General features: G+C 53.2%; 1 protein-coding gene across 1 annotated transcript in view; it reads left to right on the forward strand.

The window, feature by feature from the left end:
- Window positions 1-251: 251 nt before the first annotated feature.
- Window positions 252-19,202, forward strand: part of LOC125723196 (lysine-specific demethylase 6A-like) — a 28,869-nt gene continuing 9,918 nt past the window's right edge. The window contains 12 exon segments of the mRNA XM_049000000.1: window positions 252-767; window positions 895-958; window positions 9,041-9,149; window positions 10,052-10,101; window positions 12,281-12,339; window positions 13,345-13,465; window positions 15,235-15,289; window positions 15,733-15,767; window positions 16,895-16,988; window positions 18,057-18,183; window positions 18,672-18,770; window positions 18,940-19,196. Of these exon segments, the coding sequence (XP_048855957.1) occupies window positions 598-767; window positions 895-958; window positions 9,041-9,149; window positions 10,052-10,101; window positions 12,281-12,339; window positions 13,345-13,465; window positions 15,235-15,289; window positions 15,733-15,767; window positions 16,895-16,988; window positions 18,057-18,183; window positions 18,672-18,770; window positions 18,940-19,196 (1,240 nt within the window). The 5' untranslated portion in view covers window positions 252-597.

The raw sequence follows: 19,202 nt of genomic DNA on the forward strand, positions 1-19,202 counted from the left end.
ACACCCAACTTACGTTAATGAGAGTTAACATTTAGCCAATGAGTGAATAGAAACCAAATTACATCATAATAAATGGAGAAATACAACCAATCACAGCAGGTCTTAGAAATGCGTAAAGTTGACTGTGTATTTTTTGTCCTCCCCCTAGTAAGTTTATATGAGAACCGAAGCCCCGGAGAAAGGAATCTGAAGACTGGCTAGTCACGTGTTGATGTATGAGTGCTACTATTGGCTGTGGGAGAAAAGAGGGCGTTCCAACGACGGCGGCGTGGGTTCGCCTGTGTGACACAATTACAACAACTTTGAGCTGGTGGTTGGGGGAAGTTTGTGATATTACCAAATAAATCCTGATAAAAAACACCCTGCGAAAAGTGCTGTATGCATCACACGGTATTGACTGCATAAAGTATTTTCTACAAAACAAAAAACAATGTAAAGGGAAATCATTTGGAAGGCTTCTTTTTCCTAGAGGATTTACAATTGTTTTCACGTATTAATCCTGGAGGGGGGGGGAAAGTTACTTTCCTCGTATCTGTTTTTACGCTCGATTTTTAAAGAATCGTCGGAGTCTCCCGCCCACTTTCCAGCCGCGTTTTCATGAAATCGTGCGGAGTGTCGCTCGCCGCCGTCGCCTGCGTTTCTGCTCGGAGTCTCGGCGCCGCTGGTGATGAGGAAAAGAAAATGGCGGCGGGAAAAGCGAGCGAGACCGAGGAGGACTTCCCGAGGCTGACGGCGCAGGAGAGGGACCGCCTGGGCGGGATGGACAGGTCAGAGTCGCCAGGCGACGCGCTTTTCTCGCGCTTTCGGCCGCGCTCCGGCGCCTGCGGCCGCACGGCGGTACCGCGCGTCGACTAACACCGAGCCGCCTGTGTCTGTCTCCCCTCTGCCTTGCAGCTCTCTATTTGGATTTCAGAGGCTTCATGAAGATGGCGCCAGAACGAAGGCCTTGCTGTTAAAGGTACGTCAGGGAGCCGCTTCTCTCCCGCAAACAGTCGTGCCCCGTGCGTTTCACACCTCGGGTGCGGGAGGGGGGCGACACTTTGCACCTGGGCGATCGGGATAACGTAAAGTTGTGCAGAAAATCGGCCATCTGCACTTCGGGGAAGGCGGAGGGTGATTGTGCGCATAGCGGTCCCGCTGCATTTACATCGCCTTGTGCAAGCTGCTGGCTCGCAACATTGGCATCAGTCTGTTTCCCTGCAATGGTCGTGGCATCGTTGGTGTTTTGTGCGCCGAAGCGTGCACTTTGGTTCTCCCGATGAGCTGTAAAATAAACCCGAGCGGAGTGCTTGCTCGAGGGGGAGCCGCATCGGCAGCCAGACAAGGAGCCCATGTAGGCAATGACAGCTTGGAGGCTGCGAGGCGCTGCACAAATGACGGCTCTGGGTGCATGAGGCCCCGCCGATTCCCCAAAAGCAGCCCTGCGGATCGACTTAAGATGAAGATGATGGCGCAAACTGCCTTTTGACGTGGAAGTTTTATTTTTGAACGTCGACTTAAGGAGTGAGCGCGGGGCCGTGATCTTCTGGGCTGGTTAGTGCAAGCTAATTCACCTAGATAGCAGTCTGAATAGTTGCGTGTTTGCAGGTGTTGATGTGTATTTTTGATAAGTTGCTTCTGCGTTGAAAGCGCCGTGGTGTGGAGCCCGCTGCGCCTCCCGGACCTGCGCGCCCCTGCGTCGCCTTGTGCCTCCTGCGGCTCCGGCCTTCATTCCCTCCTGTCAGCCGCTCGGCATTTCGCTATAAAATCAAGTTGCTACGGTTTGTTTTTTTTTCGTCTCATTTTAAACGCACGCAGTTAGTTAGCTGACTAGTAATGGCTGCTGCAGTCGGCCCAAGATGGCGGGACGGGGAGGAGGAGAAAAGAGTCTAGGTGGGGGAGCTAGCTAAATCAGCCAGATATGTAATTTGTCATGCTTTATGTAATGCGACCATCGGCTAGCAGTTAGGTTGTTTAGGTTGTTAGGTTGCCTTGCATTGACCCCCTCTCCTGGGCTTCAGCTAGGGGTGTGTCGCGTTTATGAATTTTGGGTTTCTGGGCTCCACGGTTCCTAAACATAAATCGCGGCCAACAACACCTACATCAACATCCACCTGTTAGCAGACACGGTCACCATCGACATCCACCTGTTAGCAGACACGGTCAGAACCAGCCTCCATGTAGTGGGACCCGTCAGTATCAGCATCCGCCTGTTAGTGGACACGGCCAGCATCAGGGTACCCCTGGAATCCACATCATCACCATTGTATATAAGCATAAGTTTAACTACTGCTGCCCTTTGCATCAACCTGACTGTCATCACAACATCTGCATTAACCTGCCCACTGCTCATTACTGGTCGCATCACCAGCAACCTGTTAGTTGTGCTGACATCACCCTCGATCCATTGTACAAGCCGGGTGTGGGTAGAGTTTGCCTCAGTTAACATGCCATTTGACTGTAGTTGCCTCTGTGTTTGTTGGAGCACATTAAGAACAGCTTACATTCGCTTGGATGCTGTAGAGCAGGGGTAGGGAACCTGATCCATGGAGAGCCGTTGCGGGTTTTTGGGATGGCCTCTCAATCAGCCAATAATAAAGCAGCGATTCTCAACTCCAGTCCTTGGAATCCACTGTTATTGGCTGATTGAGAGGCCATCCCAAAAACCCGCACCCACACCAGCTCTCCATGGATCAGGTTCGCTACCCCTGCTGTAGAGTTTGTGTTAATTAATAATCCTGGTAGCTCACATTTATTATGAAATCATTGTGTGGTTGCTGATTAATCGTAAGCCACAAGTTTCTTCTGAATGCTTCATTGGTTTTTAACAGCAGATATCGTGGCCCGCCAAGATGACTATCTTAATTCTGCCATTGAGTATTCTTGTGTTTATGTATCTGTGTGTGCGTGAGGGCACAGTGTCAGGGGCGAATCTGAAGGGTCACCGAGTTCGTAATCCTGTTTATTATAAGGAAAGTGCTGCCTGTTTGCCTAAGCTGGGTGTGGTGTGTTATCGTTTGAGGGAATAGTATGTAATTGGTGCTGGAACAGAATGCTATTGGTGTGTTGTCCTCGTCAAGGTTGGTTTTAGGCAGGTGATGCGTTTGCCTTTCTCTTGCCCTGTGACTCCCTGCTCGGTAATTGTCATCCTGTAGTATTCCAGATGTCGTCGTAAGAGGCTCTGTGACACGTGTCGCTCTGTGTTTTTCTCCCGCGTCTTGTGTCTGCGCACAATGCAGCCAAGAAAGTGGCTGTCAGTATTTGCTTTGTTTGCTTGCTATGGGTAGTTTTTAATAATACACCCCCTTACCTGTGCAGGACACCCATTTTGCTCATTAAAACAGCATCCGGTCTATTGTCCCCACTAACCCGCTGATGAATTATTATAGGACAGAGTCTACAATACATGTTTTAGCTGTTTTCCTAACAGTGTATGTGCCTATTTTTCTAGTTAATTTTATTGGAATTCCAGCTGTCTAATGCACATTCAGTGCTATTTCCATGTTGTGTGTGGACTGCTGTAAGCTCCCCCTTAACAAGCTGTCTTGCAAAATGCATAGTCAAACTCTGTTATATATATGAATTTTAAAAGTTTATTTTGCTGAAATGTTGCTTTTCCTTTACCCCTTCACTGTCAAGGCCTTCGGTCATGTCAGGACCGGTGGGGTCTTTGTCACAGAATCACACTTGCTTTGAATACCAAGCCTCCGATATTTCTTCCCTAAGTTGATCTTGCATATACAGATGAGATGCTATCATATTGGTTGAATTTGGATCCAGCCTTTTACAATGCGACTCATCGGAAATTGTTTTGCGCTGGTTCGTTGAGGTGACACGTATCCCTGAGCGGCATATGGACAGCCCTCCAGTGTGGTTTGCTGAGGAATGGCCTGTTTTTGACCTGGGGAGGCTGTGCTATCAGTGCTGGTGGGTGTAAATCAACTTTGAATCTCGCCATAAGTGATATTTACAGCTGTGCCTGAAACGTCTGCAGTAAAAAGGTAGTCAGTGTACCTCTAAATTTAGAGATGGCCCCCATTTTCAAAATGTGCCTGTTAATCCTACTTTAAGTGGCCCCCCAGCTGGTGGATGGCGTGAGGTACATGGATGGCGTGACTGTTTGAATGTCACTCCCCTGTGCCCCCCACACACCACAGTGTCACACTTGTGAACCTGGGACTGAAGGCTGTTCTGTCCAGATTTGCTTTCCTCTTGGTGTCCGCCATGGGGATTCTCGTGAACTTTAAGTGCCGGGTGTTTTCAAGAGGAAACCTGTGATATCGTGCTCCCGTCTGGGGAGGAGCCGGCAATTTGTGGTTGCTGGTGATGATAGGAACATCCCTGGGGGGGAAATGAGGCCAGTAACTGCGGGAGGGGGTGAGCAGCCTGGCAAGCACGCCCCCCCCTCCCACCCCGGCCCCTGAATGCATTTATGTCTCCATGATTTCGGCAGCGTGCGCTTTGCACACGACAGGCATGGTGTGCTGAATTCGGGGTCCACAGATCACTGCTGCAAGTAGGTCATTGGAATTGCGTCTGGTGATGGCTGGCCGGGCACGGTGCGTGTGTGTGTTGGCATGCCGCAGATAATTCAGATTTCCTGGAAAGATTGTTTCGTTTCCCATAGCGTCTGTCTAGTGGGACAAGTACACCCGACAGTAAGGTTGTAAATGAGCCGTAGGTTGTAAGTGAAGCAGCTCGAGCGGCTGTGCGGGAGCGATGTGATTTACCTCTGCAGGGTGCCTGATGTTCCTCACCCCGGCTTTGTAGCCGGGTCTTCTTGTGAGCTGGGGCGTGCTTAGGATGGGGAGGTGTGCTCTGTTGCAGTTCCAGTCTTGGGATATATCAGCGCATGGTGACCGTTTTGGTACAGTTGTAGTGTTTTGGTTGCTACTTAACCCGGAATGTGAAAGATTGACTCTTCCCACCAATCAGCAGCCTTCCATCGCCCCGCACCCTGCGTGCTGCTGTTTGTGCGCTGTTTGCTCTCGGGGCCTCGACGGCCGGCGCACGAAAAAGGCTGCCTCGCGATTCCTCGATTTCTGCGGGGCCTTCCAGTTCCGTCCGCTTACTGTTTGGGTGCCCTGCTTCTGCTGAGGAATGTGGAAGCAGCTGATGGTCTATTACATCCGTTTTCTCTGCTCCCGAGTCGTCCCAGTTCGAGTCCTGGGCTCCACCGATGGTGTTCAGGCGGTACTTCTGTGAGTTGTGGTTTCTGGTGACCACAGCTTGGATGCGACTGTATGAGAGAGCTGTGCTCATTCCATAAATTGGCGCGTATCGTGATAAGAGACATTGTGGCCACCAGGTTTTTATAATTAAAAGCATCTCTTTGTGGGGGGCCCAAATTGTGTATTCAGCTGCGATCAAAGTGTGATTTTTGTTTTTAAAATTGAGACGCTCGTCCACCCCCCACCCCCAATAGTTAAACACGGTGTCTTGGTGTTTCGTGAATGTCCGCTTTGGTAAACAGCATCCCTCGGAGTGTGTGACCCAGGTGCTGTGGCTACAGGCTGTGCTGCGTGTGACACTTCGTCGTGTGATTTCACGTTTATCCTCCGTCGTGCTCGCAGCTTGGCGAGTGCCGATTCAGCTGGACGAGGCTGCACCTTCGGGAATCCGGCGATTCCCTAGAAAACCCCTTTGCCTTTCAGTGTTTACTTGGCTGTTTTAAGATCACCTAAATGGCTGGATGGGACTTTGTGCGTCTGCTGTTTAGTTTGCATGTTCGCAGATTCAGAGCAGAATAGCCGGTCGGCTGCCGTTTCTGCTCTATTTGAGCGTCGGTCTGGGGAATCAGCATCCCCACCAACAGCATTTACTCCCACTACCTGCACCGGGGGGCACTTTGTTGTCCAGTTTGTATTCCTCGTTTTTGGGACTGATTTCTAAAAATGGTCGTTTCTCCTGGAAATGTGAAAACTATAGACTTGTTGACCTTGTATGTATTTTAGAAGCACAGTTTGTACCGTGCGCTTTGTACCGTGGGCGCCTCCATGTTAGCTCACAGACAGACAAGCGGAACACGACTGTTCACCGCTGTGTTTCATAGTGAACAGGAAAGCCCCTCTGAATTTCGAGTTTACCTGTGAACGATTCCCCTGTCATCTGACACTGCCTTCCTGCTTGGAAGATGGATGGATGGGAGTTAATTGATTCCATTTACCGCCCTCACTTTTTGACGCGCGCCTGGCGGTCTGCTTTCCTTGTTGCTTAAAGCGCGGCACAGTTGTTAGATGGAGGAAGGCGGGGTTGTGTTGGTGGGCCTGTGTTACTTGGTTCTCCCGTGCCGCTAATCTGCAGCTGTTTCTCCCGCCTAAATGTTTGCTGCGGAGTCTGTCGCATGTCAGTTGAGCTGAAGATGCATGTTCTCCTGTGAATGTTGGCTTGAGTGGAGGGTGTCGACTGTAGATTGGAGACCTTTCTTGCCCCGTCTGGCTGGTCCTTCAGTGCACCACTGTGTTAAATAGTGAACAGGTAAGCCCTGCTGAATTGGCCTGAATTTGCCTCCTTTGCGGCTTCCTCTTTTTCCGCAGCTCACCAGACGTACGTGTTAGTCAGGTACAGGGTGGTTGGGTGGGGGGGGAGGGGTGTATGGCTGTAAACGGTAAACTTACTGCGTGTCTTCATCAGAAAAGGCAGCCCTGCCTCGCATCGAAGTCCCAACCCCCCCCCCCCCCCATCATGTGACATGCCCACCCACGCCACGCCTGGAGTGACGGCCGGCAAGAGGCGGGAGCAGTTTCTGAGAGGCTCTTTTCAGTCATGTGATGGCGGACCACAAATCACAAGCATGGTTATTTGCGTAAAGATTTGGGAGCTGATATTAAACATCTGAATCTCGTGAAACTAGTTATGTAATAAGCGGGGAGTCACGTGATTGGTTTAGTAAGCAAAGTGTATGAGGTGCTGAATTATTTGGGGGGAGGCATGTGGGATCACTGCAGACCCCCACGGTAACTGGTGTACAGGTCTGTGCCCTTCCCAGCTGCTTATGACACTGTTCTGTCCTGCAGGGTCGGATTCTGCCTGCAGGAGTGCTGTAGGATTTTTGTTTGGTTGCATTTGGCATTGATTAATCTGTGGATGTTTATTCCCTTGGATATTAAGTGTTTTAATACTGTAGTGTTGTCATTTCCATCAGCATGAAGCCCAGTTTTAATTAAACTGTGAGGATTGGAAAGGTAATTACAGGTAATTCATTTTCTACCGTTTGGGGCTTCCGGTTCGGATGAGTTTTGTCGGAATTGTTTTCAGCAAACGTGCTTTTGCCTGCAGTTTGCGATGAAATTAGCCACGTCCGCCTCGCGCATCTCGCTGTGGCGTAACAGACGGTGTCCATAACCTGCCAGCTTGCTCAGTGGAGCTCGCAGAGCCCCCACCCTGTCCCACCATGCACCAGTGGCGTGGCAGCTGTGATTGGAGAAAATATCTTCAATTACCTTGTTTGTCACGTGACTGAAAATAAAACTTGAGCGAATCCTTCCATCCTCCCAGTTGACGTCAGACGGCAACATCTCAAAAGATCAGGCCGTTTAATAACATACAAACAGAGCCTAATGAGTAATGGTTGGAAAAATTCCCGCTCGAGTAGCTGGCCAACTAGCGTCGCTTCTCTGAACCCGTGCGCCGTGCCGAGCAGTTTGTTAGCTCTGTGCCTGAGCTCTCTGATGGCGAGATCTTCAAGCGACACATTGTAATTAGGCTGCAAGCCATGAGATGCTGGAAGCGAGTCCTTTCTCCACGGCCACCTCCACGGTCAGTCCTCTTCGGTTTTATCCAGCTGCCTGCGGAACTGTGGCCCCCTTCGTCTTGGCTACTGGGTCTTGTACGCTGAGGAAGTCAGCCCAGCCCTCAGAGATCCTGACGGTTCACGTTTCTGCTCACAGCCAATCAAGAATGGCTCACCTGATGCCACTGTGCTGGGAAGGAGCAAAGCTGTGGGCTCTGGGGGTGTCCAAGGAGGTCCATGGTGACGCACTAATGGCTTTTTAGTGAGCCGCTCCTCAGAGTGGGTTCATCCCCGGTCGGCTGCGTGTGGATGAGTGGACCTGCCCAGCGAGTGACTCGTCAGCGCGGCGGGTTTCTCACAGCAGCTCGGCGCTGACGAGTCAATCCCTAGCAGCCCTGCCCATGTCTGTCTGACAAGGGGCTTAAAGTTGGGTCAGTTGCTCACAAGGTCGTGTCCCTCTCTGTTTATTTTCTGTGCTGCCCCCTGGACTTAGTCCTCCCCCCACAATTGAGAAGGCTGGGGCTTCTGAGTAGGTGCCTGAAGGTGGCTTGTTCACTTCAGCTCATCCTGCAGTGGTGACATTTCCTCTCTTGGTGGTTCTCATGTAGTCAGTCTGTTTATTTTTTTGTTAAAGCACTCGCGTGTGCTTTCCGGGGGGGGGGGGGAGTGGGTGGATGAGGCAGGGGCTGCGGCTTATTACTATAATTCCTGCACCGTTTATGCTACAGTGATTGTCAGTGACGTAACTGCCAGTTCCGTGGCAGGCTGGCGCCAGCGAGTGTAAGACACCCGTTTGCCTTGAAAAATATGGACTTGTATGCAACCCGTTGGTATTAATGAGAGCATAAAACTGCTATTAAAGAATCTACAGGCATCAGGCAGGTTTTTCTGCACTCCACACGAACACGAGCCCTCGAACAATTACTGGGAGGATGTTTATCTGAAATGATTTTATGTTAAGGTGACCGCCCACGTTAAGCCTGTACTTGGTGTTCACATGTCGTGTACAGTGCTGGTTGGTGAGGTCAGCTGACCCCTGAATGCGTCCTGCAGTAAGGGTGCCTGTGTTCATGCTATTTCGAGCTGAGAACCAGGAAACCTACGCATGTGGTAGGACAGTCTGTGTCAGAGAGCAGGGTCTGCGGGGTGGTTGCTGGATGGTGCAGAGGCTGATTTGTGGAGCTGGGTACTTGGTTTTTAATTGCATTAGTCCATTACCTGTGTCGAACTTCCCGGGGATGTGTCACGTTTGGCGTTTCTCCTCGGCACGGCAGCACATGGCAGCACGTGTGTCATGTGACCCCTCTCTCCTGTCCCTCTTTACCACAGGCCATTCGCTGCTACGACTCTGTGATCCTGAAGGCCGAGGGGAAGGTCGATCCCGAGCTGTTCTGCCAACTGGGCCACTTCAGCCTCCTCCTGGAGGATTATCCGAAAGGTAAGCCCATCGCTGTGTCGTCCGGCCGTGGCTCCGACATTCGCTGTCTGTGTTTATCTTCAGCCGCGGGTCAGACCGATGTCTCTGCTTTGCGCTGAGAGGCTCCAGCCCCTTCGCTGTCTTGCCATTGACAGCGTGCTGTTGTCCTGCAGTCGGAGTTCTGGCCGGGTTGTTTCCCCGCGTGATGGATTAAGACTTCCCAGCCCTGTGTCTCCAGGGTGGATTGATGCGCCTTAAGCTCTGATTATGTGTTATTGGCGAGGCCGTTCCCGTGGGGCTGTTAAGGAGGAGAATAGGGGATTCCCTCTGTAAGATGGGATATCAAATGGAAATGCAGGTCAATGCGGGTGAGGAGGAAAGGCTGGTCGCGGGCCTTGTGGGTGGCGTTGAGGAACGCCGTCTGGGGGGGCTACTTTCTTGCCTATAGCAGGAATTTGTCTGTCCCTCATGTAGGAGGAGGGTTGTCCCTCCCCAGCCCAATCTCTGCACCATGGCTTTGGGGGGTCGTTTAGGACAGTGTTTTCCAACCTAGTCCTCGGGGACCCCTCGACGGTCCGTGTTTTTGGTCCTTCCCTTCTAGTCCGTCTGTAAACTCCTGTGCCATTATGTATGGGCTGGGCGGTATTATGGTATACCGCGGTATTTTGAAAGCTGGTCAAATTAGTAGTTCCGGCAGTGTGACTTCTGCACTCGGTGAAAAGATTTAGAAATCACAGCCCAGTTGGTTTTCACTAGTCTGAGAGTTCTTTATACTTTTGAGAGAGGACACGTATGTATGTCTGTGTCAGTTCTATGCACTGCTGTTTATTATATGACTAAAGATGCATCACATGCGAGTCCCTTGTATCCCTCTTCCCCACGGTCATAGCGGCCCCTAACCCTTTCCTCTTTCTCCCTTACAGCATTATCTGCGTACCAGAGGTACTTCAGTTTACAGTCGGACTACTGGAAGGTGAGCCTCATAGCTTCTGTCTCTCTGGGGGCAGGGGGGGGATTGACACGGGCTGCCAGAGTGCAGTGACGTGGTGCTTTGTCCACCAGTCGCATTCTCTGCAGTCCTGCAAGGCGGCGACATCCTCTGCCATCGGGGTTAGTCCACACCTGCTGACCTGTCGTGAGGCTTACTGGTGGCCTGCCTGCTGACACAGTCATGATGTCATGCTCTTTATCGGTTATGCCCCCCTCTCTGTATGGGAAACCCCCTCACTACTCACCTCCTGATTTGAGGTCTCCTGTTCAGACCTGAGGGTTAAGGAGGAACTTTAGGGGCTGGATGTGGTGTTTCGGGCCACTTGAGGTGGCTTTTGGGGTAACGTCTATATAGTGTGTGTGTGTGTGTGTGTGTGTGTGTGTGTGTGTGTGTGTGTGTGTGTGTGTGTGTGTGTGTGTGTGTGTGTGTGTGTGTGTGTGTGTGTGTGTGTGTGTGTGTGTGTGTCTGTCTGTGTGTGTGTGTGTGTGTGTGTCTGTGTTTCTCTGCATGCCTGTGTGTGCGTTCTCGTGTTTTGGGTAAAGCCCCTTTTATTCATCAGACTGGGTCGAGCACGTGTTGACACACTGTGACTTGCTTTAGCCACGGTCCCTGGACCTGATCAGCGTTGTCATGACGGGGCGGCGGTGACCCTGCAGACAGAAGAAACGCCTCCATCTGTTATTCTCAGCGGAACATGAGCGGAGTGTGAATGGAGGACAGTGATTGCAGGGGCGCGGGGCTGTTACCTCCCTACCGATAGGTGTGACGGGCTTCGCGCTTGCAGGGAGGGCTGCTGCAGGGGACGGCCTCTGGTTGGTGGGGTCCGCAGCCCAGCTGTGGCCTCTGGGCTCGTCCCTCGATATGAATCCTCTGGCAGCATGTGCGAGTCAGAGCTGTCGGAGTCACGTGCCGCATATTCGGAAAGGAGGCCACGGGCCACTTGCTTCCGCGAGGCTGCGCGCTCCCCTCTCTCTGCGAGGCTGCGGGCTCCACCTGCTTTAGGTCTTTTAAATGACGTGGCTGAGATATAAGCCCAGCACCAGCCCTGCGGTTCTGACCCAGGCTCGGTGACATGGGTGCGTGACACCGCGGTATTGTCCGGCATGTTAGGCGCATTCCAGGAGCTCGGCCGGGCGGGACAGACAGGTCTCCTCCCCTCTACAGGCCCCTCCCCCCACCCATCACGCAGATGTTCTCTCTGGGTCTCTGTCACATGCTTGAACTTTCGCTTCCAGTTTTGTCTGTCCCTCTGTGTGCCTTCAGCTGTCACTTGGCTGGGCTGGGCTAGGGTGTCTCCCTGGCTTGCAGATGATGTGCAGATGAGAAGAGCAGGAGTCGGCCACTGGCGTGTGGACGAGCTGCCCTTTGGTGCTGCTGGCTGTCATGCGCAGTGTGGGGCTGCCGTTTCGCTTTCAGATGTGTGCAGATAGCAGGCCACTGGTGAATCGGCTGTCGTCCCTCGGTTCTGTCAGGGCGCTGGTGGTAGTGGGCGAGACCTGAAAAACTGTGGGTCAGCGTCACTGCACTTGGAAACCCCAGCTGCTTGGGGGAGGCGTCGCACGCAGGGAGGTGTCGTGTCCTTCAGAGCTGTTGGCGGTTTCTTAGTCTGAGTCACTGCGAAGGCCAACGTGTCACCAGTAGGGCTCTGGATTGAGCTCTGTCAGTGCCGGTGGGGCTCTGTGTCGTCGTTGCTGGAGAAGGGTCTCTGGGTTGAGATGGGGAGCTGGTTAATGGTTGTGGTGGGACTCAGTGAAATCTTCCCCGTACTGGTGCTGGTTTCAGGTAAATGCGAAAGCGAGTTTACGGTCAGCCTCGCGGCAGTGCCCTTGCGGTTCCTGTGACGTCGCTGCCCTTCTCTCGCCATAGTTGGGGTGCTTCCTCTGCTTACTTACCTTTCCGTGCCTTTAACCCATTAATCTTTTAAAAAAATCCACGAGTAGCACTTGTCATCGTTTTTGCCAGATGTCTGTCAGTGTCCCCACTGCATGGCCATTATATTAATGTTTCTCTGAAATCCGAGGGTCCTGGAGGAATTAAAATTCCATCGTTAAAATCGTTAAACCATCGTTAAAATTGCCACGAGAGTCCCAAGGCGCCCTGGTAGGTGTGCTGTCGTGTCTCTGTCGCTAACATGCCCCCCACCCCGCCTTGTGTCTTTCAGAATGCTGCCTTTTTGTACGGCCTTGGTATGGTCTACTTCCATTACAATGCATTTCAGTGGTAAGTACCATTTCATTCCTTTGGGGTGACTTGCCGTAAATGCTGTGTTCTAGTCGGAGAGCTGTCTAAGATAGACGCAGTTTCAGGCAAATGAGGGGCCTGTGACTGGCGACATCCAGACATCACTTGTCTTCTCGGGAATAATCGTCAGCTCTGGGGGGTGTGTCGCCTGGTCTGGGGGGGGGGTCGCCGGGTCGCTTGGTCTTGGAGGCTGCAGAGGAATTCTCTGTGCAGATACTGTGTTAAAATGTCACCCCGTAAATGTCAATCTGCAAATGAACCCCCCGCCAGTCTCTCGGTGTCACGTCCCATGACACGTCCCATGACCCTCTGTCTCTCGATATTCTCCACGGGGATATCGACATTAAAATCACCGGCTTTTGTTGCTCTCTCTGAATGACGTCACGTGAAGATTTCAGTGAAATTACCGCTTTGTTTGGCATGTTTAATCATACGTACATTTTGTCCGTCTGCTTGTGATTATATTTGACGCAGCAGCAAAATGCATAATTAGTGGTGTTGAGTTTGGGGTTTGCAGTGTAAACCTGCCACTGAGGGCGGTTAACCTGCACGTCTATATTCGTGTTTCATGCTGTGCCTTTCCTGCAGCCTTTGACCATTTTGGTGGTGCTGGGGTGATCGGGCTGTGCACTGGAGAGGGCCGTCGCCCCCCACCCCCAAAGCACCTGAGCGGTGCTGTCACCCTGAACCTCCCTGTTCCCGCTGTTGACTTGCGTTGCCGTCAAAACAGTGTGTTAATTTTCATCAGCAGCGCTGATGAAGCTGTAATGCTTTACATCCCATTTTTATTCCGCCTGTGAAAATCACTTTCCATCAGTGTGAGCCGGGGGGTGTCGGGTTGGGGAATCGGCAGGTGTCACCTGGCACATCTCGGATCCTTTTTGGCATGGTGGTTTGACCCCTGCGTAATGGCCCAACCCCGCATGCCTCCCTCACTAAGCCAGCATCCTGATCTCGCTCTCTCTCTCTCTCTCTCGCTTCCAGGGCGATCAAAGCCTTCCAGGAGGTGCTGTACATTGACCCCAGCTTCTCTCGGGCCAAGGAGATCCATCTGCGCCTCGGACTCATGTTCAAAGTCAACACAGACTATGAGTCAAGCCTAAAGGTGAGTGGGGGGGGGGGGGGTCCCCGAGGGACCCCACCCTCAATCCCACCCTGACGTGAGGTGCATGTTGTGAGGGGGCATGTGGACTCTGTGCTAAAAGGGGGAGGGGTATGTGGTGAGTCTGTGCCGGGAGTTAGTGGAGTCTACTGGGGGGGGGGTGTGTGGCGGCGAGTGTGTAGTCAGTGCTGGTGGGGGGGGTGCGGGCATGTGGCGAGTCTATGCTAGAAAGGGAGGGGGGGCTGTGTGGTGAGTCTGTGCTAAAAGGGGGGGGGGCTGTGGCGAGTCTATGCTAGAAAGGGGGGGGGCTGTGTGGTGAGTCTGTGCTAGAAGGGGGGGGGGCTGTGGCGAGTCTATGCTAGAAGGGGGGGGGGCTGTGTGGTGAGTCTATGCTAGAGGGGGGGGGGCTGTGGCGAGTCTATGCTAAAAGGGGGGGGGCTGTGTGGTGAGTCTATGCTAGAAGGGGGGGGGGCTGTGTGGTGAGTCTATGCTCTCTCAGTTTGTGTGTTTGCCCCTTGAACCTGTCTGCAAGCTGATTGCTCACCATCGCTGTCACTGCAGTAATGGGGGGGGGGGGGCAGGCTGTGGGGTTGTGACCTGCTCTCTAGGTGGTAAAGTCATTTCTAACAAAGATAATGATTAAATAATGGGATGGGGGTGGCTGTGCAGGTGAGTCATGACTGCAAGGCCAGGAAGTTATTTTATTTTAATCAGACTGATGCATCCAGCCTGGTAGTACACAGTGCAGGCAGAGTGTTCCGGGGGCTTCTGTCCTTTAATGCGAATCCCACACCTGGCTGCAGCAGGAATGGGGGGCATGTGATGGCTTATGTTGGGAACGCCGTCTGAAAGTACATGTGTGTGTTTCTCTCTCTCTGTTTCCCTTCCCCTCTCTCTCTCTCTCTCTCTCTCTCTCTCTCTCTCTCTCTCTCTCTCTCTCTCTCTCTCTCTCTCTCTCTCTCTCTCTCTCTCTCTCTCTCTGTTTCCCTCTCCCTCTCTCTCTGTTACTGTTCGCGCTGTGATTAGGATTTGTTTGTACACTGTTTAATAAAGGTGGTTAAAAGTAAAAAAAAAAAGTGTTTCTCTCTTTCCCTCTCTCTTTCCCTCTCTCTCTTTTCCCCTCTGTTTCTCTCTCTCCCTGTTTCCTTCTCTGTTTCTCTCTCTCTCCCTGTTTCCTTCTCTGTTTCTCTCTCTCTCCCTGTTTCTCTCTCCCTGTTTCTCTCTCCCTGTTTCTCTCTCCCTGTTTCTCTCTCTCTCTCCCTCTGTTTCCCTCTCTCTCTCCCTCTGTTTCCCTCTCTCTCTCTCGCTCTCTCTCCCCCTGTTTCCCTGTTTCTCTCTCTCTCCCTGTTTCTCTCTCTCTCTCTCTCCCTGTCTCTCTCTCTCTCTCTCCCTGTTTCTCTCTCTCCCTCCCTGTTTCTCTCTCTCTCTCCCTGTCTCTCTCTTCTTGTCACTCTCACCGTGCCTCTCTGCGTCTCTCCGTGTGCCAATTCCCTGCTGCCATGTGACCCCCCCACACACCTCTCTTTCTGATACTCCTCCTCTTGGCACCCTAAGGGGCGCCTGTCACCTGCGAGCGCTCAGCCATCCGTGTCGGTCACATCCCATGGACCGCACCATGGCTCGGTCTGTGTTAACTCTCCCTCCCTCAGCTGTCTGCCTGGTTTGCCTCGGTACAGAAGGCAGATTCATATCCCTTCTCTCGGTTGATGTGCTGCCGTGCCATTTGCAATCTGCGACATTAAACCTCCCTCTTTTCTCTGCCCCCCCAACAGCATTTTCAGCTGGCTTTAATTGACTCAAACCCCTGCACTTTGTCCAAAGCTGAAAGTAAGTACCCTCTCAAATGCTTTCTGTTCTGGAAGATTCCTTATTACACATGCAATTCAATATGCATTTAAAGTAGAGAGCTGGTTTTCCTTAACCCTCCTTCCCAGGCAGTTGGCAGCTTGTTTTGTGGCAGTTGAGGAAGGACAGTGTATCACAGCTTCAATTTATTTTTCATTTCGCTCGCGCCTCTTATGTGCCGGAGGCTCCGGTTACCTAGGAAACCCCCAGCAGCTTCCGCGGGAGTGAAAACAGCGGAATTTCGGCTGCTGGACACAGAGGGCAGCCCGGCCAGTCTCCTCCCCCGTCTGGAGGAAAAAACAGGCGCTTTTCTGGTTGAAAGGGGCCCTCACAGACTAGGGATTGGTGGCTGTGCTCAGACTCGAGTCGTTTGCTGAAAGCTGCCCAGGCCGCATGCTGATTCTATGTCTCCTCTCTCCTCGCAGTTCAGTTCCACATCGCTCACTTGTATGAGATCCAGGTAAGTGCCTTTCTCTCTCATCCTGTCATGTCTGCTTTCCTGTTGAAGGATGCGCCGGAGCTTATAGCCGTTGAGCCGGCGGTCGCCATCCGCACGCTGTCACTGGGCTCTCGCCGCGCTCTGGAATCGCCTCGTCCTCACGCCCCGCAGTGCGTCGTGCCGTCCTTGGTCACGGCTTCCCTAGAGCCCGTTCTCCTCGTTTACGGCAGGCGCGTTTGTATGGTGCACCGTTCCTGTGAAGCTGTGCACTGCGTTCCTCGGGCTGCTCGTCGGTGCAGTCACCGTGTAAAGTCTGCTTACCGTTACCTTAAACACTGCGGACTCGTCTCCGTTGTTGACAGAGCGCCTCTCCTGCTGTTTGTTCTGGTACGTTCTCTGCAGTGGGAAAACGTATGAAACAGAAGCACGTGTCATCTGGATGTGCCGCAGTACACCTGCGGACGGCAGATGAAGGGGCTGGGGCGGGTTTGCGAGTTCCAGCGGCTATGGTTTAACTTGCCTCAGGGTCTGAAGTGGTGACACCTTGGTCGCAGACTGGAGGGAGATTTGTTCTGTGGGGCAGATATCGGCCTCCCTGAGGGTGCTGCAGGCCCGGCTGAGAGGCCCCTCATTCCTGCCCCCAGCGTCTGTGTGGGCCTGTGCGGCAGGGGACCTGCCTTCATTATCAGCACCCCAGGGCAATGCGCTCCTGGCCCGATTGAGCCCTTAATAATGTCCTCGCCCTCTTGTCTGCTCGGAAGGTGCCATATTCTTGCTGGCTGGGACATTGAGCGCTGATGCTCCATTTTTGGGGGGGGGGGGACCTGGAACCCTGTGGAGCACGGTTCCGAGAGAGCTGCCCAGCTTCGGACCGTTGCCCGAAGGCAGCGTGTTGCCTTGGAAACGACCTGCAGGGAGCTCAGAGCTGGCGGGGAAGAAACAGTAACCTTGGTGGATCATGTCGAGCAAAGAAGGATGGGCCCACTCTGACAATCTGCCCCCCCTGTCTGAACAGCTTCCTGTCGTCACTTGCCAGAGGGGCTCTTTGACCCCCCCAGTGTCCGTCTATAAAAGCAGTGCATCACACCGTCCCGCCCCCCCACCCCCCCCCCAACATGAATGCTCTGCTCTCGTTCTCCTAACTCCAGAAGAAGTACCGAGCTGCCAAGGAGGCGTATGAGACCCTCCTGCAGACGGAGAACCTCTCGGCACAGGTGAAGGCCGCCACGCTGCAGCAGCTGGGTGAGTGTGGGGTGTGCCCAGCGGGGGTGTGGCGCATGGCCAGAGGGGCGGGCGGGCACTTACTGTGGGGGCTGTGAGTGGGGCGCTCACTGCAGTTATGGGGACAGATGGGTATACAGGGGGAGTCGGCGTCGCATTACATCATGGGCTTGTTGCTGTGGGAACGTTTGCCTGGCATTCCCTGCATTCCCAGCTCCCGTTTTCCTTAACGCTGCCAAATTCCCCCAAGTCTTTGATTTTTCTGGTATGATATGTGTGTGGTTTTTGTTTGTGCATAATTGACTTTTACCCCAATAGTGTGTGTACACACACACACACGCACGCACGCACGCACGCACGCACGCACGCACGCACGCACGCACGCACGCACGCACGCACGCACGCACGCACGCACGCACGCACGCACGCACGCACGCACGCAGGCAGGCAGGCAGGCAGGCAGGCAGGCAGGCAGAGAGAGACAGACGCAGGCAGAGAGAGACAGACAGACAGCCCTTCCTGACTGTTCTTCCACTCCCCTGGCTGGCCGTAAATCATATTTGTCGGATGCGATTTGTTGCCGTGGCGATTGCAGTAATGCAGGATCTCTGCAGGTGTCTGGTGGACAAACTGAATGCTTGTGCCTTTTGGGGAGTGTGTCTGCGAGCCATTCCAGCCTCCTAAATAGCACCTGGCTGTGTTTCAGGGGGTGGGAGGGTTTTCAGACTCTGAGGTCCTTTGTAAGAGCCCCCCCACCCCTCCATTGAAGGAGTAACTGCACAGCTCATGCTCTTTCTCTCTCCCCCTCACTCCTTCTCTCTCTCCATCCCCCTCCCTCCCTCCCTCCCTCTTTCTCTTTCCCTCTTCTTCTCTCTCTTCCCCTCCCTCTCCCTACGTCCCTCCCTCTCTCTCTCTCTCTTTCTCTCTCTCTCTCCCCCTCTCCCTCCCTTCGCCCCCCCCCCCCCCCCAATGGACCGATGTTCTCTCCCACAGCTCACACTGGAGGCTGCGTGTCTGAAGGTCGATGCGGAGGTTGCAGCCTGCCGCCGTTCTGCAGAACCTCATGCCAGTCTTCCTGTTTCTCACCAGGCTGGATGCATCACACGGTGGAGCAGCTTGGAGACAAAGCCAGTAAGGACAGCTACGCTATCCAGTGTCTGCAGAAGTCGCTGGAAGCCGACCCAAACTCGGGCCAGTCCTGGTACTTCCTGGGCAGGTGAGTTAGCTGTGTGTCTCAGGGAGATTTTCAGGGTGATCAGTGTCCTTTGGTCATATTTTCATTTTGACACTTCAAAGGAAAGGCTGCTTTGGTCAGAAATTGGTGGTCTTGTTTTGGGTGCCTGGGGTCTTCGCTTGTGCTGTGTGTGTGTGTGTGTGTGTGTGTGTGTGTGTGTGTGTGTGTGTGTGTGTGTGTGTGTGTGTGTGTGTGTGTGTGTGTGTGTGTGTGTGTGTGTGTGTGGCCTGAACAGGAGCCAGCGCTGAATTAGTCCTCTGTGCCCTGGCTGGGCTCCAGCATTGCAGCCGGCCTTTCACTAAAACTATTTTTATTGCATGTGTGCGTATGCACCATTCCACTTCCACACTGCAGTTCCTGCTTGAGGAGAGCATCGTGCTGTCTAGTGTCCTTATTGAAGAACCCGCCCAGCTACATCCTTCAGGTTCTTTTCCGCTTCTGCCTGTGTACAATCTAACTCTGCTCCCCAGGTGCTATTCCAGTATTGGCAAGGTCCAGGATGCCTTCATCTCCTACCGCCAATCCATCGACAAGTCTGAGGCCAGTGCTGACACGTGGTGCTCAATAGGGTAAGAGCCCGCCTTGGGTGGGGGTGGGGCATCTGATCATCAAGCGCTGGTGAGTCTTTAGGGCCACCCCCCCCCCGCGCACACACACACACACGAAGGCGTGAGGAATTTCATTAGTTTCACGTTGAGCAACTGTTGCAGATTGGAAATTTAAAATTCCTCCCCACAGCGTGCTCTACCAGCAGCAGAACCAGCCCATGGACGCCCTGCAGGCCTACATCTGCGCGGTGCAGCTGGACCACGGGCACGCTGCCGCCTGGATGGACCTGGGTACCCTGTATGAGTCCTGCAACCAGCCCCACGACGCCGTCAAGTGTTACATCAACGCGACACGCAGCAAAAACTGCAGCAACAGCGCCGCACTCCTGGCCCGCATCAAATGCCTGCAGGTATGCCCTCCCCCTCCCTCTTTGCTCTCTCTTATGAGTATCT

Source organism: Brienomyrus brachyistius, chromosome 1, assembly GCF_023856365.1.
Source record: "Brienomyrus brachyistius isolate T26 chromosome 1, BBRACH_0.4, whole genome shotgun sequence".
Classification (NCBI taxonomy): Eukaryota; Metazoa; Chordata; class Actinopteri; order Osteoglossiformes; family Mormyridae; genus Brienomyrus; species Brienomyrus brachyistius.